This window comes from Callospermophilus lateralis, chromosome 5, assembly GCF_048772815.1.
Source record: "Callospermophilus lateralis isolate mCalLat2 chromosome 5, mCalLat2.hap1, whole genome shotgun sequence".
Taxonomy (NCBI): Eukaryota; Metazoa; Chordata; class Mammalia; order Rodentia; family Sciuridae; genus Callospermophilus; species Callospermophilus lateralis.
The window spans coordinates 142,553,234-142,570,983 of NC_135309.1; the positions used below are offsets into that span (position 1 = coordinate 142,553,234).

A 17,750-nucleotide genomic window follows, 5' to 3' on the forward strand; every position below is an offset into this window, starting at 1 on the left:
CATCTGTATTTTTTTTAAATCCAAACATAACCTTCTCTTAACAAATTCTATGCACTAAGTCAACATCTTCCAATTTTTAAGCCCTAAATCTTAGTCAGTCATTCCTTTAATCAATTCATTCATTTAATTAATGAACACTATAATATGTATACCCTGTGGCAAATATGCCCACATTAATGGAATGAAGGCATAATCTCTGTGGGAAGAGAGGAATAGAGGAAAGAGTGATGGGAAATAAAATGAAGTAAAATTAAGATAGAAGAGAGAAAAAGGAGAGCAGTGAGTGTGTGGAAGAAGTCATGTGGTCCACGGTAGCAATGACAGTGCCTGCTACAAAGGCATGATCCATTGCCAATAGCACATGTACCAACAGTCCTCTCTACAGGCAGTAAAGATGACCTTGGTTCCCCTTCCCAAATTAGGCAAGATGTATAAGAGACTTAATGGCTGGTGATCCTTTGATTGAAGATATACTTCAAAAAAAGAGCTCACATTCTCCCTTTTTTCTGTTTAGGGAGAACAACACATACTCATATAACATACACCACAAACTGCCTAAACTAGTCACAGGTGAGACTACCAGTATTGAGACTATCGGTGTCATAAAAAATGCAGGAATACATATTTAACTTACTCTTCTCCTTTGGCTTTTTAAAACAGCTTTTGTCTAGAGTAGTGATTCTCAGTTGGGGGTGATTTCCTCCCAGAAGATAGATAGCAATATGTGAAGACACTTTTGGTTGGGTTGTAACAACTGGGGAAGGGGTGCTACTCCATCTAATAGGTAGAGCCCAGAGATGCTAAAAAATAAGCATCCTACAGTACACAGGGCAGCACCCATAAAAAATTATCTGGCCCAAAATGCCAACAGTGCTGAGATGAAGAAACCCTGGTCTACAGCTTCTCTCCTGCTTTAGACCTACCACTTGATCCATGGGGTCGCTGGAGTAGTAGTTTTCTGAATGGGTACATCGAATCCACACTGGCTTAAGGAGTTCTTCTTCCTCCTCCTCATTTTTGTCAGGCAGTGTCTCCTCAGGCTCTTTTTCCTTGATAGATGTGTAGTTCTTCTCTTTGCCAGAGCTCTGGCTGTCACTCCATCTGTCTTTTTCTTCCTCCCAACGAGCTCTCTTCCTCTCCCTGCTTGGGGATCGGCTTCATAATGGGAAAACAATTTTATAATTTTTAAAAATGCTCTTCTATGATATAAATTATTTGTTGCATGTTTCACCTAAATAAATATGCCATGCCAAGCCACCAAATTTACTTTTCATTAAAAACCAGGGATTCCCAAACACCCATCTAGTAGCATCAGAATCACCTGCAGTTTCCTTGTTTAAAAACACAAATTCCCAGACCTTACCCCAGATCTACTTACTGATTCACAATCTCCGAGGGTGGGGCCCAAGAATCTGTATTTTTAATAATCTCCCCAGGTAATTCTGGTGTGCACCCGGCAGGTTCAGGAACAGCTGGTAAACCATAACTCCTAGGAAAGAAAGATATTTGGGAAATATTTGGAAACTTTCCTATATGCACAACTTCAGCAATAAGAACACTAGTTTCTTCAAGACTTCACTAAAACACTGTCTCCAGCTGGCCCTAAATTCAGCCCAAGGATTATAACACAAGAGTGAACCAGTTCTAACATCCCTAATCACCTCTCTACAACTCTAATTTGGATATTACTACTTAGAGAACCAAAACTCTGGCTAATTCTGGGTCCTATGAATACTAATATTAACTCAGTTAATAAGAATAGTGAAAAAAGCAACTCTGGCTCCTTGAATTCCTAGGCTTGAAACCCACAAGGATTCACCCTATAGACGTACTTCTTGGAGGGAAAAACCTACAGGGCAGATTTTCATTTAAGTCCAAGAAATTCAGGCAGAACATACAGACTTTGAGAAGCCAGCAAGTTAGAGTAACCACTTCATTAAATAGACTGGCAGCCTCTTGAGCTCCACTAACAAAGTTACTACTACTCAACAAAGTTTATATTTGGATTAAAGCCACAAATTAACTATTTTCATCAATTTCTACCACAAACTTCTAATTTTAATCACAGAGAAAGTGTGTGGGTGCCTCTATGTTTGTGTGTGTACACGTGGCGGAAGTAGAAAGAACACACACATTCGTTACTTATTTATATATAACTTCCAAATACATGTATTTCAATATGCATCATTAGTTTTGTTACCAGAAAATAATGTTATTGTCAAAAGAAAATTTGTGTCCACTGTACAAAAAGAATAAAGCATAAATACATATTAAAACAAAAATCATCCATGACACCAGAGATAACCATTATATTTCACAAATATTTAAAAACACATATATGAAAATACTATATATATATATACACACACACACACAAACACACAAACACATTTTAACAACAAAAGAATTCTAGAGCCTGCCCTTCTTATTTAACAGCAAAATAGGAATATATCTATTTCAATATCTATAGCTGAACCATTTCAATAGGTACATATTATGCTTTTGTTTGTATATGCTGTAATTTTAAAAATCTAATGATAGTGATTTTCCCCCACTGTAAATAATGCTACCATGAACACACTTGTGTTCTTTGCACACTTAGATTATTTCCCAAAATGGGTGTACTTTTTTTAAGGCCCCTCTCCAGATAGGTAGTACCAGTTTACTCTACTGTCAAAACCATAACCAAGTTCCCATTTCTACACATCCTACCAATATAGTTCCTTTTATAATATTTGTCATTCTTATTTTAAAAAGTCTAATTTACAAATTTTTATCACCATTGAAATGAATACATTTTGTGTCACTTCATTTGTGAACATCTTGGTCATATACTATGGCAGTATTTTTTAAATTAGAATTGTAGTTCTTTAAAAATTTAGTGGGAAAGTTTTTATTAAGATAACTGTCTATCATCTTTCACATGTATTGTAACCTTTTCCAGTTGTTTTCCTTTTAATACTTTTTACATATGGCTATATACAACTTTTTAAAAAAAAAATTTTAGTTGTAGATGGTCACAATAATTTTATTTATTTATTTTTATGTGGTGCTGAGAATTGAACTGAGTGCCTCATACATTCTAGGTGAGCACTCTACCACTAACTTTTATAAAGCCAAATCTAAAGATCTTTTTATTAATGTTTCCTGCCTTAGCGTTTTGCTTGGAAATCCTTTCCCATCTTAAGGCTAAATAGTGTTTAATATTTTCTTAGTTACTTTTACACTAAATTTTTCTAGTCTTTCTCTCCAAGATGCAAAGCAGAAATATATTTTAATTTTTCCACCAATTGGCTTACCAACTGCCAGTTTCTCCTGATTTGAAAAAAAAAAAAAAACTTTATTATTAGATACAACTTTACATATTATTTATTAGATGTTTCATATATTTCTGAATGCTGCCCAGTCTTTCTTTTTACCTTTTCTTTTCTTTCTTTTTTTTTTTTTTTTCTGGTGGTACTGGTGATTGAACCCAGGGCCTTGTGCACGTGAGGCAAGCACTCTACCAACAGAACTATATCCCCAGTCCCTGCCCAGTTTTTCCTTCACTGATCTATTATTCATATTCATAACAAATTTTCTAAATTATTACATAATTCCTAAACATTGAATACTACTACTAAAGCATGCACTGCTTTTCTTCATTACCTTAACTTCTATTCCAAAGAAAAACATTCATTATGAAGTTCTCAAACCAGTACTTCAACTGAAGTTACACTAAAATTAGAGATCTACATTTATAACTTTCTCCCCACTGGTCCATGTTTTAATTTTATTATGTTTAATTTTTAATTAAAATACGGTAGTGAATCTACTTTGGTTTTTTTCTATTACACTTTCTAACTAGGTATTCCTGGCATCCAGGAAGGCTATAAAACACCATCAGCTGACAGCACCTCTATGCTCCTAGTGGCTTCTGTTTGTTTTGGTGCTTACTTTGAGCCTGACATTCTGCTAAGCACTTGATTCACATTTAATCTTATCCCATTAGGCAGATATTAACATCATCTATAAAGGAGGAAAAAGCCTTAGAAATTAGTCACTCACCCAGTATCATAGCTTGAAAGTATAGCTAAATGTTGACAAAAGCATTTCGACATGTTCTAAAAACTCCCACCAAATTTTAAATATTATTATCATAGATATCAAGAAACACAGGCAAAAGACATCTTCACCCCATCCCCTTAAATAGATGTGCTGAATGACAGATGGTCAGGGTTTTCTATTGTGTACAGCAATTAGTATTCCTTCTTTCCTTCCTTCAATACTTTGAGGGGGTGTTTCAAAACAGAAGCAAAACACCTTTTTAAGGTATTTCAGACACTCCCAAATTCAAAATCCAAACTCCAAACTGTTTCTTTCTAACAATATACTCTACTGCAATCTGTGATAACTTTTCCTCCTTTACAATACATACATCTCTAATTTTTATTTTCTCATCTGCTTCATTAGTTAGAACTCACAGGATCCAATCTGCCCTCTGAGAGCTACTGGGCACTGAAGAAGAAACCACTAGACCAAGGAGATTTCTAGCTCTTATACATTTCCACCAACACAATATCCTGGCTTTTCTCTTATATCCTTGACTCCTTGGTTGATTCACAGGGTCTCAAAATTCGTATACCCCATATTGAACTTGTCTCTAGTGTCCCCCATCCACAATAAGGAACACTGACCTCACATGGTCACTTGACACTGGATCAGGGATCAAGTCCTACTGACTCTCTCATAAGCATTTCCTATTACCACTGCCACTGTGCTGCTCTAGGCCACAGTCACATCTTGTGTGGGTCACTACAGAAGCCTTCAAAACTGACTTCCCCATGGCCAGGCTTGGCCCTTCTGGATATTTCTCCACAAGGCAACCTCCACACATGCTCTTCGCTCTTCCAATTTCCTCCTCGGCTGTCCCCCTGCACTAATGCATTCCTTCTAGGACTACTCTATACTGGGGTTTTCACTTCTGTGTTCCCAAAGCAACATGTAATTGTCCTCATAAAAAGCACTTAACTTTTTTTTTTTCCTGTTTTTCTTGTTAACGATGATATCCCTCACATTAGTACAATACTTGAGACCTCCAAGAATAGCTGTTTTCAATTAGCTGTTAGGTAACAATGGTAATGGGATCTCCTTGTCATTGTTCTAATTTTTCACAATAAATTTGACTCCTGAGATTTCATCATTGATGTTCATCGGGAGGTTACAGAAGTCTTATATTCCTAATTAAGTTTTACTCATAAACACATGCTGGGTTTTTATAAATATCTAAAAAGCAGATACTGAGATAACCCTACAAATTTTAACACAAAGAATAGATTTTCTAATACTAAACTATCTACCCATATAGTCTTAAATAAACTCCACTGGTAATTTTAACACACTACTGAAAACAACTGGCTAGAATTTTAATCAGTATTTTTATAACCATATTCTCAAGAGAAATTGATTTGTAGTTTCTTTTCTCTCAGGTTAGATCTTGCCACCTGAGTCTTCCTGATACCACAGCCATGAGCTAAGCTTTCCTTTCATCTTCTTCAGTGTTCAAGAACAATTTAAAACTTTATGGATATGGTACAAATTCAACATTTCCTACTTTTCCATGTTTATTGGCCTATTACCATTTTCTGCTTCTTGTGTAACATCTTCAATTTTTGTTTTCCTAGAAACCAACCCATAACATTCAAGTTTTTAGTTTGTTAAATATCTATCTTTATATCATTTTACAATTAAATTCTTTCATTCTTATACTTTCATAAAATTAATGGTATATTTATTTCTCTTTTCTTGTCATTTTTAAGTTGTATGATCTTTCAAAGGACAAATACAAATATACTTGTATTGTTATAATTGTTTCATTAATTTATTTTATATTTAAATCCTTTTTTCTGCTTTTCTTATACTCTACCAATTTCTTAAGCCAAGTGTTCAGATAACAATTATATAACTATTTATTTGGCACTTACTTTAGGTCCCATTCTAAGTGTATAATGTATATTATTCAAGTAATCCTTCATCCTTCAATAAGATAAATATGACTAATTTTACAGATAAAGTCATTGGGGCTTAAAAAGGGTGGATAATTCTGCCCAGTAACAAAGTTGGGAGAGCTAATAAACGACCTCAAATCTACCAGATTTCAGGATACTGCTGCTGTTAATTACCATCATATAAGACGGTGAATTTTATTTCTAGATACAGAATTGGCTATATCCTATAAGGTTTGAATTATAATAATCTTGATGTCATTAATCTATAAAAATGCAGCTACAGTTTTGTTCTATTTTCCCAAACCAAATTAATTTGAGAGCATAATTATGAATTCCCAAGATTCTTTTAAAAATACTTTTTGAGTTATTAATATACAGTTTTATGGCACTGTGGTCAGATAAACTGGCTGTTGCATTTTTAGTCTTGAATCAGCGCACCTGGGAAGAAAAGTGCCAGGCGGCTTAGCTTTCCATGGGTCATCCTGGTCAGATGCTAAGCTAATATGAAGACCTGGCTGACAGTCTGCACAAGCACAAAATCTGAATCCACGGAGATAACCCTACTACTGCTTTCAGTGTCAACTCCTTGCTTACCTTCCAGATCTCTTATACTCTTTTTTGTAGGACCTTTCCAGAGATGGTGATCTTCGGTTGTCCCGGTGCCTGTGTCTCTCCCGTTCCCGCTCTCTTAAAGGAATTAATACACAGAGCTGTTTTCAACAGAAAGACTCAAAAACACCATCTCTTCACTGAATATATCTTCTAAATACATGGACCACATCTAAGAATTTTCCAGGCACTATTCACTAGGGGACATTTTTATTCCTCCTTAATTTGTTAGAAGATAAAGGAGTTTTTCTTCATAGAATTTAACTAACTTGGAAAGTTTTTGCCGTTTTCTTTAGAAGTCATACTTGAAGCTAAGTAATAAAGGGAATTTTATCATCATCTTCTCTCAGGACCTTCCAGTCAATTCTTGGTTATTTAGTCTTCTACTGATTTCTAGAAAACTCTACTCACCCATCAAATAAATGCAGATAAAGATTTTACAGTAAAGATTCACATAAGGTTCTCTGAACCATTATGAATGGTAGGCCTGAGTAGTCGCCCCTATCACCAACCCACCAGGAGACCATGACTAAGTCACTCCAGTGCTATTTTCATCTGGAAAAAAATTCTAAATGAAGACACTGAATTTATCCAGTGTAAAAATGGAATGAGGAATTTTGCTTCTTAGTTTACAATGAAGATCTGGAACAAAAATCTAAACTCCAATGTGTTTGAGAACTACAAATCTTGGGGAAATAACCAGCCAAACCTAGAATGGGGAAAATGCTATACAGGTTAACTAACTCTTACATAAAATACTGGGACTAACAGTGCTTCAGATTTTAGAGTTTTTCAGATTTTGGAATATTTGCATAAACTTTACTGGTTGGGTATCCCTAACCTCAAAATCCAAAATCTAAAATGCTCTAAAATACAAAAAATTTTGAGCATGATGTAGGCACTCAAAAAGTTTTGAATTCCACAGCATTTTCAACTTGGGCTTTCAGATTAGGGATCAGCAAGAAGACTACAATATGTCTGAATCAAAAATATCCCCGAACCTATTCCAAATAAAAGAAATGTTAATATACTGAAAGCAAAACTTATTATAGAGATCCGTGACTGCTTAGAAATTAAAACAAAATTTATTTTTCACTTAAAGAATCCCCTGTTCTCAAGAAAGAATGCTTTGAAAAGTATGCTTTTGACATACATACAACCCTCAGGTAACACCAGCTATCCAAATAAAACAATCAGAGCTTAGGATTCTACATTCATCTGATATACTTCTAAAATCACAGTTTACATTTAGGTAGTAAATCTCAATTATAGAAATTAGTGAACGGTGCCACATATAAAAAATAAAATGTAATTTTTTAATGACATGGCTGCTGAAAAGAATAACTGCCAATAATTTCCAAATAAAATTCTAATTAGAGGATATTTCTAACTTTTGTTTGTTTTTTAACATATAGGCAATAGAATTTTGCATTTAACACTCAATGATGATAGCTAATTCTGAGTGGGCAGGAATTGAATACAATTCACTATGAATTCATTTAAAGGAAGAAAATTTATGCTTGTGTTATTTTTCCCAAGATTCTTCCCTATTTGCAAGCATTAAGATATTTCTTGAGTACATTATGCTAGTCCTCTGATGGCTACACGTTTAGAAAAGCCAGAGGTAATAATGTGTGATGGCACTACTAATCTAGGTGAAGCCCAGTCCACACTGCCTTACCACATTGCAGAACAGCAAGCTTGGCGACCCGCACCTGTGGCTATTTCTTTTCCCGTTCCCTAGAGTAACCTTGATCTTTCATGGTAAAGTGTGTGTGTGTGTGTGTGTGTGTGTGTGTGTGTCTGTGTGTGTGTAGATATATGTATGTATTACCTATATATTTATATTTGCATCTTTACAAATCTTTCCTAGAAACAGTTTGCCCAAAAGTTTATGGTTGTTATTCAACCAAATTCAGAGGAGGAAAAAAAGAAACATGGAATTTATAAAAGGATAGTTTTACTTACACCAAGAAGCAAGGGGAGAAGCAGCCAGGACAGTCCTTAGAATTTGCATAAACAATCTAACATATCAATTTATAAAGTTTCAGTTTTTCCCAAAATAGTTCTAGAAGTTATATTAGGACTTCACATGCCCCATGTCTGTTTCACAGAAACATTTCATATAGGATAAATAACTGACACTCAACCTAATAACTAAAAGGGAGCCAATTATAATATGGCCATGCTACCAAGGCAACTCCAGGGCAAAAGTGCTAATCAATTACAAAATAACTCTGATATAATTAAAGATCATTTGAGAAATTTGGAGATCCTTCACAGCGAAGGAGTATGGTTCAGATCAGAGATTAGAAGTAACTTGTGGCATTGACTGCACTTAGTGATAGAGATCCTCAGTTTACAACACATCTGAGTACCTTAGAGCACACACACAATTGGAAGTTTAAGCCTTGGAAAAATAATAGATATACAGGGGAGCCCTAACAACCCCCTGAATTAGAGCATCATCTCAAAATGGAGGGAAAAAAACTAGAATGTTTGCAGCAAAATGTTCCCAAGGACAAGGTTATTAACAATCACCTTAACATTTAAAGAAAAAACTATTAACAAACTCTTTCCAGTTTAGATTTTTAACATAAAACTATAAAATAAAACATAACAGGCTTTTGCCAACTATATCTCCTTAGAAAATAATTAAGAACAAATTGACCAGAAACAATAGTTTGTGCTGAAAAAGATTTTTAAAAGTCTATGGACTCTCACTGGGTGTGGTGGCACACACCTGTAATCCCAACAACTCAGGAGGCTGAGACAACTCAGAAGGCTGAGACAGGAGGATATCAGGTTGGAGGCCAGTCTTAGCAACTTATTGAGACCCTGTCTCAAAATAGAAAATAAAAAGGGCTGGGGATGTAGCACAGTGGTAGAGCACCCCGAGTTTAATCTCCAATACTACAGGGGAAAGAAAAGAAAAAAAGAGAAGAGAAGAGAAAAGAAAAGAAAAAATAAAGAAAAGTCTATGGACTCTCCTTCAGCTATGGCCCACCAGAATCAGAACTGTCATCCCATAAGGAACACATTCCCCTCTGCAGGCCATGAGCACAAGGTAAAACATATTTCCCCTCCAAGATCTCTCTGAGCTCTAGTTACTCCCTTCAGGGCAGAGAATACCATTACCCTTTATCAGCAAAATATGCAGTCCAAATCAAATCAATATTGCCGTGACGAAAATGTGAAAACTGAGACATGATTGGAGGAAGAGAAGAGAAGCGCTGTTACTGGCTTGACAAAATGAAAACCTCAAAATTTCATGGACAGGGAGTTCACTAAAGGCTAAATAAATATTAGTACAATCATTAAATGTCCTATTATTTTTCCATATAAACCAATGATGTAACAAATTCACACCTACATCTTTGAAAATCTGCCACAAGCTTCTGATAAAACACATATGTAATCATAAAACTCTGCATGTGACTTTGAAGTATTTCTAGAAGCCACCTAAAATCTCAGTTTTAAGAATGCTGATTGCAACATTCTCACATATACAGAAAATTGTTTTAGAAAAAAAGAAACATAAATCTAGAATGGAAGTGCTTTTCAAACACAACTTTGTTCAGTGTGAATACATTTCAATGCAACAAATCAGACTAAAAGCTATTTCAAAACTATAACTTTGATAAAATAAAACAAAGGGCTGGGGATGTAGTTCAGTGAGTTCAATCTCTGGCCCCCCCAAAAGAATAAATAAATAAACAACCACACGTAACTAATCTTAACTTCACTTTGCAAAGAAACAAAGTAAGAAGGCAACAACGTACAACACATACTTACCCTGAAGATCAGAAAGTAAGCTCTACTTGTAAACTAGTTTACTTACCGAATGATAACACATGCACATCACTGATTCTAAAAGAACTCAAATGCCATAACCTGACATGATAATCACACTGAACATAATCAAATCTCTGATAACACAAAACACAGTACAAGGTCTTTCATGTCACAGGATCACCATTAAAATGTCTATGGTATGATGTAGAGTAAAAAGTCTTACATTTGTCGAAATGAATCTATGCTGGTAATTTTGTATGCTTTTCAAAACCATTTTTTTTTCTGACATATATTTACTTATTATTGTCTTTGTTTCCTGAAAACAAAACCCAAAATGTGCTTTCTTTCCTTTTACAAGTTGAAATGCACATTTTATTTGGTTTACAGGAAAATGGAAATCTACTGTGTCAGAGTCTATGTGGTTCCTTAAAGCACCTCACATGTGCCTTTACCTGCTCCTCTCATAGCTGCGATGGCGAGATGGCGTCCTCCCCCGGTCATAATCCGATCGGTAGCGGCTGTCTGGTCTCCTTCTGTCGGGGCTGCGGCCACGCTCCCGACGATCCAGAGAACGATGCCTCTCACCTCGCCCATGACTGTGATCTCGGTGTCTGTGATCATCATAGTGCTTGAGCCTTTCTGGGGACCTTCTCTCACTGGGAGCCTTTGGGACTGGGTATGGAGGGAGATGCCTAAAATGAGCACTACTACTGTTATTAGCGCTAGGTGGAAAGGAACTTGGATTATTCTGGAAACTATTAAAATTGGGAGGTGGGAAATTGTGGTGTGAATATCCTGGAGGATACTGATAATTAACTTGCTGTGGCATGACCGGAGGGGGCGGAGGGTGAGGCATGGAAGGAGGGGGCATCAGAAAAGGGAAAGTGCTTTGTCCAGGAGGTGCTCCAGGGACTGGGGGATTATTAGGACAAGGCATGGGAGGTGGCATGGGTGGAAAACAGGGGGGCACTGGGAAGGGGTGCCTCATCTGGTGGTTGGGATAAGGGGGCCTGACTGGGCAAGGGGGAAGAGGGCCTTGTGCTGATGGAGGCATGGGTGGAGGGAAGGGTACAAAGTCTGGCCTTGGAGGCAGAAAATTGGGGGCTGGAGAGTTCGAGAACGTAGTGGAAGGGGCACTTGGAGGTTCATATTGATATTGCACAGGAGGCTGCTGAGGGTGGAGCAATCGCAGATTTTGGGGCCTGAAAGCTGGTGCTGAGGGTCTGGTTCCATGTCCTCCTCGTCCTCGGGGACACCCTCGTCCTGGGTGGAATGACATTCTATGACTTTGTTGGAAAAAATTAAAAGGGAAAAGTTAAAGACAAAAAATAAAATAAAAACAAAAAACCCTCACTATTAACAGGGTTTCCCAAATGACTGACCATCCTGATGAGTATTCACAGACCCTTCAGTCAAGCTACTGGAATACTCAACCCTCTAAAACTCGGTTCTTTATAGATTCTAAAACTCTTTACAACCAATAAATTCCTCTTCGCACCTCAGTCACCCAACCCACGACCATGGTCCACCCCTATAACTTGTCAATCCTTAAAGCTGCTCTTCCTTCAAAATAACTCCAACATCCCATTATTCAACCATCTGCTATCATGTTCTTGCTCACATTCCTCTCCAGTCCTGACCTCATCACATTGCCCTGACCACACACTTGTTTCTACATCTACACCATCATCTTCCCACTTGCACCTGTTTCCCAACTCAGCATAAACTTCATGGCCCAGCATCTCAATAATTCATATTTAAATAACCTACACTCCTCTGCCCCACTCTACTTCAGTTACAAAAACCTGGCAATGCCCCAGCTTTAGAATGATCCAACATTCATCTTCTGTAGGCCAACCAGAAAGCAGCATTCAAAATATACCCAACTGGGGAGACTGGTGCCCACATAAATTCAGTCACGGATTTTGCCACGATATTTCCTGCGTGCTTCAGCAGCCAATGTACTCTCCTGTCCGCCAGAACTACCAAGAATCTTCTATAGGCATCCATGACATCCTGATCCCTCTTCATAATTAACAATAAACCTATCTTCTACCAAACAGAAACACTAAAACCATGAGAAAAGAACTTCCTCTACAAGCCTATCCACATCCAACTTTGTCTGATCCAAATTCCCTTCTCCCCACAAAGCCTATCTTGCTGCATGCACTCTGGATCCCGTACCCAAACACCCATTTGAGATAACCATCCTCCCTCAACAATCTTTCACCTCTCCCCACTATCAGACCCTATATAGCAGCATTTGAAAATGCTATGGTCCATTTCAACATGAAATACTTTTCTTGGCCTTCAGGACTTCCACCACTTTACACTTTGTTTTTCCTGCTTTTCATGACCAATTAACCTAAAAAAGTTGCTTCAGATCGAATGTTCATGTCTCCCCAAATTCTTACGTTAAATCCTTTATCCCCAGTGCAATGCAATAGGGATCTGGGGCCTCTGGGAGGTAATTAGGGTTAGCGTGTTCTCACGATGGTATAAGTGCCTTTATAAAAAGAGGAACAGATAGGATACCTCTCTCCTTCTGCCAGGTGAGACTATAGCAAAAAGGTAATTACCTAGAAGCCAGGAAAAGGGTCCTCCCCATAGAAGAAAGTCCAACCACATTAGCACCCTAATCTTGGACTTCCAGCCTCCAGAACTATGAGAAATAAATGTTTTTCTGAAGCCACCTTGCCTATAGTATTTTGGAATGGCAACCCAAGTTAACAGAGACAAGAGCATACAGTTATTCCTTGGTATTCAAGGGATCTGATGCGAGGACCCTCAACCCCATGGATACCAAAATACAAGGCATTATATTTGCACATAACCTATGCACATCCTCTTATATACTTTAAATATCTCCAGGGCTACGGATATTGCTCAGTGGTAAAACATATGCTTAGCATGCGTGAGGTCCTGGATTCAATCCCCAACTCCCCACACCCACTAAAAATAATCACCTCTGCATTACTTACAGCAAAATGTATGTGACATAATTGTTATACTATATCATTTAGAAAATTATGACAAGAAAAAAAGTATCTGTGTGTCCCATACAGATGCAACTATCATAGACCTACCTACACAGTACACAAATACACAAATACTGGAGACAGGATCTGTGGTGTCCAGCAGATACGCTGACACATCGGTTCATCCACATGGATTTAGCATAGTGCTCAGCATACAGCCAAGTCAAGTTTTGCTCTGAGGACATTTCTCACATTTTTCCCCCAAATATGTTCAGTCTGCAGTTGGCTGAATTGTGAATGCAGAAAACTTGAATGTAGAAGGCTGATTATATACTTTCAATTCACTCTAATCTGACTTCAGCTGTGGCCATCACTTCAGTGAGTGAACTGAGCAGTGTCCACCCTGTCTTGAATACAAATAGCCATTTTCAATCACCTTCTTAATCTCTGTGTGGCACTCAGTCCAATTGCCCCCTCCTTCAGAGATGTTTTCCTTGAATTCCTGACACAACTCTCTCACTGTATCCTTCTTACCTCTCCAGCTGTTCCTCCTGTGCCAGCTCCCGATCAGCTGGTATTTTTCAGGAATCCAGCCTGAACACTCTATTCACTCTTTTCCAAGGTAATCATACCACTTATATTGCTTCAGTTACCACTCATCTCAGTAACTTTGAAAGTTACATCTCTAGCCACCAAAGAACTCCAGACTTAAGCTGCCAACTACCAATTCAACCGCTCTCCTTCAATGTCTCACTGACTCCACAAATTCAATTCAACATTTCCTAAAAGGAATGAATGATGATTTTCCCCTCCAAAACAATACATTCTCCTTTCTTAGAGTTTCCTATCTTAATAAATGATACCATTTACTGGTCATCAAAACTAATATACCAGGAAATCATCTGTGAACTTTTCTTTTCTCACCCTTTAGTTAAAATTTTTTTAAAAGTTCCTATCATTTATGTGTCCACTATAGCGTAATCAAAGTTTTTAAATAAATAAAAGTTACTGATATTTTTGCTCATAAATACTTCCTGAATTAATCCATTTCACATCTTTGTCTCTTGTCTGGCTACTACAGTAACATCCTTGCTGGGCTTTTAAGCACCATCACTGCTGGGGGCCTTCTTCGGTTTCCCTACTCTCACAACACAGTGCTGCCTGTTGGCAGGTCCTACAATGACCATAATCTACTGACTAATTACATAATTCCACCTTCATTGTCTACTTGTCCTCAGAACCACACACTTCATCAGGGAAGGGCCCTAGATGTTTCATTAACTCTTTTGGTCTAGGATCCTACTCCTGTACATGAACCTCTGTTCTCCTGTGCCCACTATTAATAATGAGCACACTTTCCACTTTTCCAATTTATCTAAGTCCCTTACACCCTCTGTGGCCCGAAACCTGAATTGGTTCCTCTCTTTGTTCTCCCCAGCACTGCCATCCCTAATATCCTGCCACTCACCACGTACTGCCTTGCATCATGATGCACTGTCTGGATATGTCACATCTTCCACAGAGAATATAAGTTCTAAAGGACAGAAGGAATAAAATATATATAATCAGGTTTTCTAAACTGCCAGTGCTATGAAATATTTTTGTAAGTATCTTAACATTGATTTCCTATTCTCCAACACATCTAGCCTATTAAGGGCATGTTAAACTGCAGTGAAGCTTCCAACTAAAAAAAAATTATTTTTTTTGGCAAGTGGGTACTAGGGCTCAATCCTAAGGCCTCACACATGCTAGGCAAAGCTCTACCACTGAGCTATACCCCCCTAGCTCTTTTTTTTTAATTTATTTGTTTATTTTGGGGGGCAGCCAGGATTGAACCTAGGGGCACTTAATTACCAAGTCACATCCCCAACACTTTTTATATTTTATTTAGAGACAGAGTCTTGCTAAGTTGTGTAGGACCTCACTAAGGTGCTGAGGCTGGCTTTGAATTTGCAATTCTCCTGCCTCAGCTTCCCAGGCCGCTAGGATTACAGGCATGGCCACTGCACCCAGTCCCTAGCTTTTTAAATTTTATTTTGAGACAGGGTCTCGTTAAATTACCAAGGCTGGCCTTGAACTTGTGATCTTCCCAGCCTATTGGCTGAGATTACAAGTGTATGCTACAACATTTGGCTTCCAACTAAATTTTAAGATGTCTTTCTTTTTTTTTTAACATTTATTTTTTAGTTGTAGGTGTACACAGTACCTTTATTTTATTTTTAAGTGGTGCTGAGGATCAAACCCAGTGCCTCACAAATGCTAGGCAAGCACTCTACCTCTGAGCCACTACCCCAACCCAAGATGTCTTTCTTTTTTTACTGATTCAAAACTATCAGCTAAAAATATTAAAGCCATCTTTAATTTGTTAAAAGACTGGGGACCAGAAACATTTCCTTGCTGCCTCTTCACACAAAAGCTTCCTTCATTGTAAAATAACGCATAAATCAAACACAAAAATCACTAAGACCAGCACTTAAATATATATTTATAATATTTATAATCATGTTAACATGACAGTTATGATTCTTTCCATTCTCTACTATTCCCACAGAAGAACACTGTGAACATAGCTGGATTTTCAAATATTTGAATTTTAGCAAAATGCTTTTAATAAAAAAAACTCCTGTCACAGACCACACACCACCAATAGAATCTATTACCTTCCCCATGATGCCCTGACTACCCCACACTTTCCCAGTTAGTCTGTTCTTTGTTCCCATTTCCTTTAAAATCTCTTGCTCTATGAATCTGCCCCATGAATTTCAATCTATCACCCTTTCTTGATTCCCCTTCGGAAATAATTCCATTCCCTCTAGACTTCCACTGCTCTTAGTCTATACTTACTTCTTTTATAGCACTTACCAGACACTGGCTCATGTTACAGTCATGTGTGCACAAGTCAAACTCTTCCACTAGATTATTTGCTCCTTGATGACACATTGGTTGACTCAGTCATTTCTGTATTCTTCACAATCCCTGGAAGAGCATCCTGCACACAGTAAGTGCTCGATAAATTTTACTTTCTCATCAATGGTATGATCATCAATGGTCTCTATGTCACTTCTGTACATATTTCTTCCATGTGTATCAGCAGATTCACATCATCAAAACCCACCCAGAGGAAGGGTGGCTCTTGCCTGGAATCCCAGCAACTCACGAGGCTGAGGCAGAAGGATCATGAGTGCAAACTCAGTCTCAGCAACTTAGTGAGGCCCTCAGCAACACAGGGAGACCCTGCCTCTAATGAAATATAAAAAGGGGCTGAGGGTGTGACTCCATAATTAAGATCCCTGGGTTCAAGTCCTGATACCAAAAAAAGAAAAGAAAACCCACCCAGAAAGCATACCTTCTTTTATGCATGCACTGTCCCAGGCTCTGTGAACTCAAAGATGAGTAAGACACAGAATCAACAGGACTCAGAAAACTCATACAGTATTTTTTAAAAATATAATATGCCCAGAACCACGAAAAAACCACAACAACAACAACAACAAAAAAACCAATATCAGGCTATAAACAAAAGAGGTATGTACAGGATCTTGGCGAACACAAAGGAGTGAACTGAAGCTAGAAGTGGTCAACTGTACAATGTGTAACAACTGAATGCTTACTACCAAATCCTACTGGATGTTTCTATAGTCGAAAATCTAAAACTACTGACCATGAAATTAAAGTTCTGGGTGCAACCTTGAATTCAAAGTCAAGGAATTGACTGCATCTGGAAAAGTAATTGTTTCTTGCATCTGCTTACTCCTAGGTTACTATTCGGAAGCAAGGAAACTGAGGGAGACGTTCTGAACAATTAATAAGTCCAGTAACGTCAATGCAAAAAGAGTTACAAAGCGTGTTACATTCTTATTGGGAACCCCCGGTTCAATCGGCAGCCCCGTCACCTTCATCCAGCTGATGCTTATTACCAGCTTGCATCTCCCGCCAGGCTGTGAGCTGCACCAGACTTGCCTACTTGCCCCTTTGTAAACCCCGACGGCCCCAGGCCTGGACCACACGTGCACTCCACAAATGAATGAAAGCCATCCTTTTTCAATTCTATTTATCAATGAGATCCGGGCCTAGGGTCACTCTCTTGCCCTACCAGCAGATCTGGAGAAAGGCTGCCTGACCCCTACTCTCAGGCGCCTTTCATCCCGACCCGGGCTCCAGCCCGATTTAAATCCCAACACTCGGAAACACTCCCTCTTCCACAACCCGTAAGGCGCCGCGTTCACTTACAAAAGGGGAGCGCGCTGGTCGCCGTCAGAGAAAAACCAGGCTAATAGTACAACCACCAAGACAGTGGCGCCGCCCGCGCCTCCGGAACAGGAAACCGAGGGAATTAAAAAGCAAACCTGGGAAACTGGGTCAAGGGAGGGAAATCTCTTGG

At 38.1% G+C, this 17,750-nt stretch overlaps 1 protein-coding gene across 4 annotated transcripts in view; it reads right to left on the reverse strand.

The window, feature by feature from the left end:
* The window catches only part of Drosha (drosha ribonuclease III), a 117,512-nt gene extending 99,824 nt beyond the window's left edge, over nucleotides 1–17,688 (reverse strand). Inside the window, exons 1-7 of one of the 4 annotated variants that reach the window (XM_076857323.1) lie at nucleotides 17,600–17,688; nucleotides 16,232–16,358; nucleotides 14,838–14,903; nucleotides 10,844–11,677; nucleotides 6,582–6,674; nucleotides 1,379–1,489; nucleotides 924–1,155 (exon numbers count right to left, since the gene is read on the reverse strand). In XM_076857323.1, coding sequence (XP_076713438.1) covers nucleotides 924–1,155; nucleotides 1,379–1,489; nucleotides 6,582–6,674; nucleotides 10,844–11,677; nucleotides 14,838–14,857 — 1,290 coding nt within the window. In that variant the 5' untranslated portion in view covers nucleotides 14,858–14,903; nucleotides 16,232–16,358; nucleotides 17,600–17,688. The remainder of the gene's footprint in view (nucleotides 1–923; nucleotides 1,156–1,378; nucleotides 1,490–6,581; nucleotides 6,675–10,843; nucleotides 11,678–14,837; nucleotides 14,904–16,231; nucleotides 16,359–17,599) is intronic. The other 3 variants (XM_076857325.1, XM_076857326.1, XM_076857324.1) reach the window with 3 other exon arrangements.
* Between the last annotated feature and the right edge of the window lie 62 nt (nucleotides 17,689–17,750).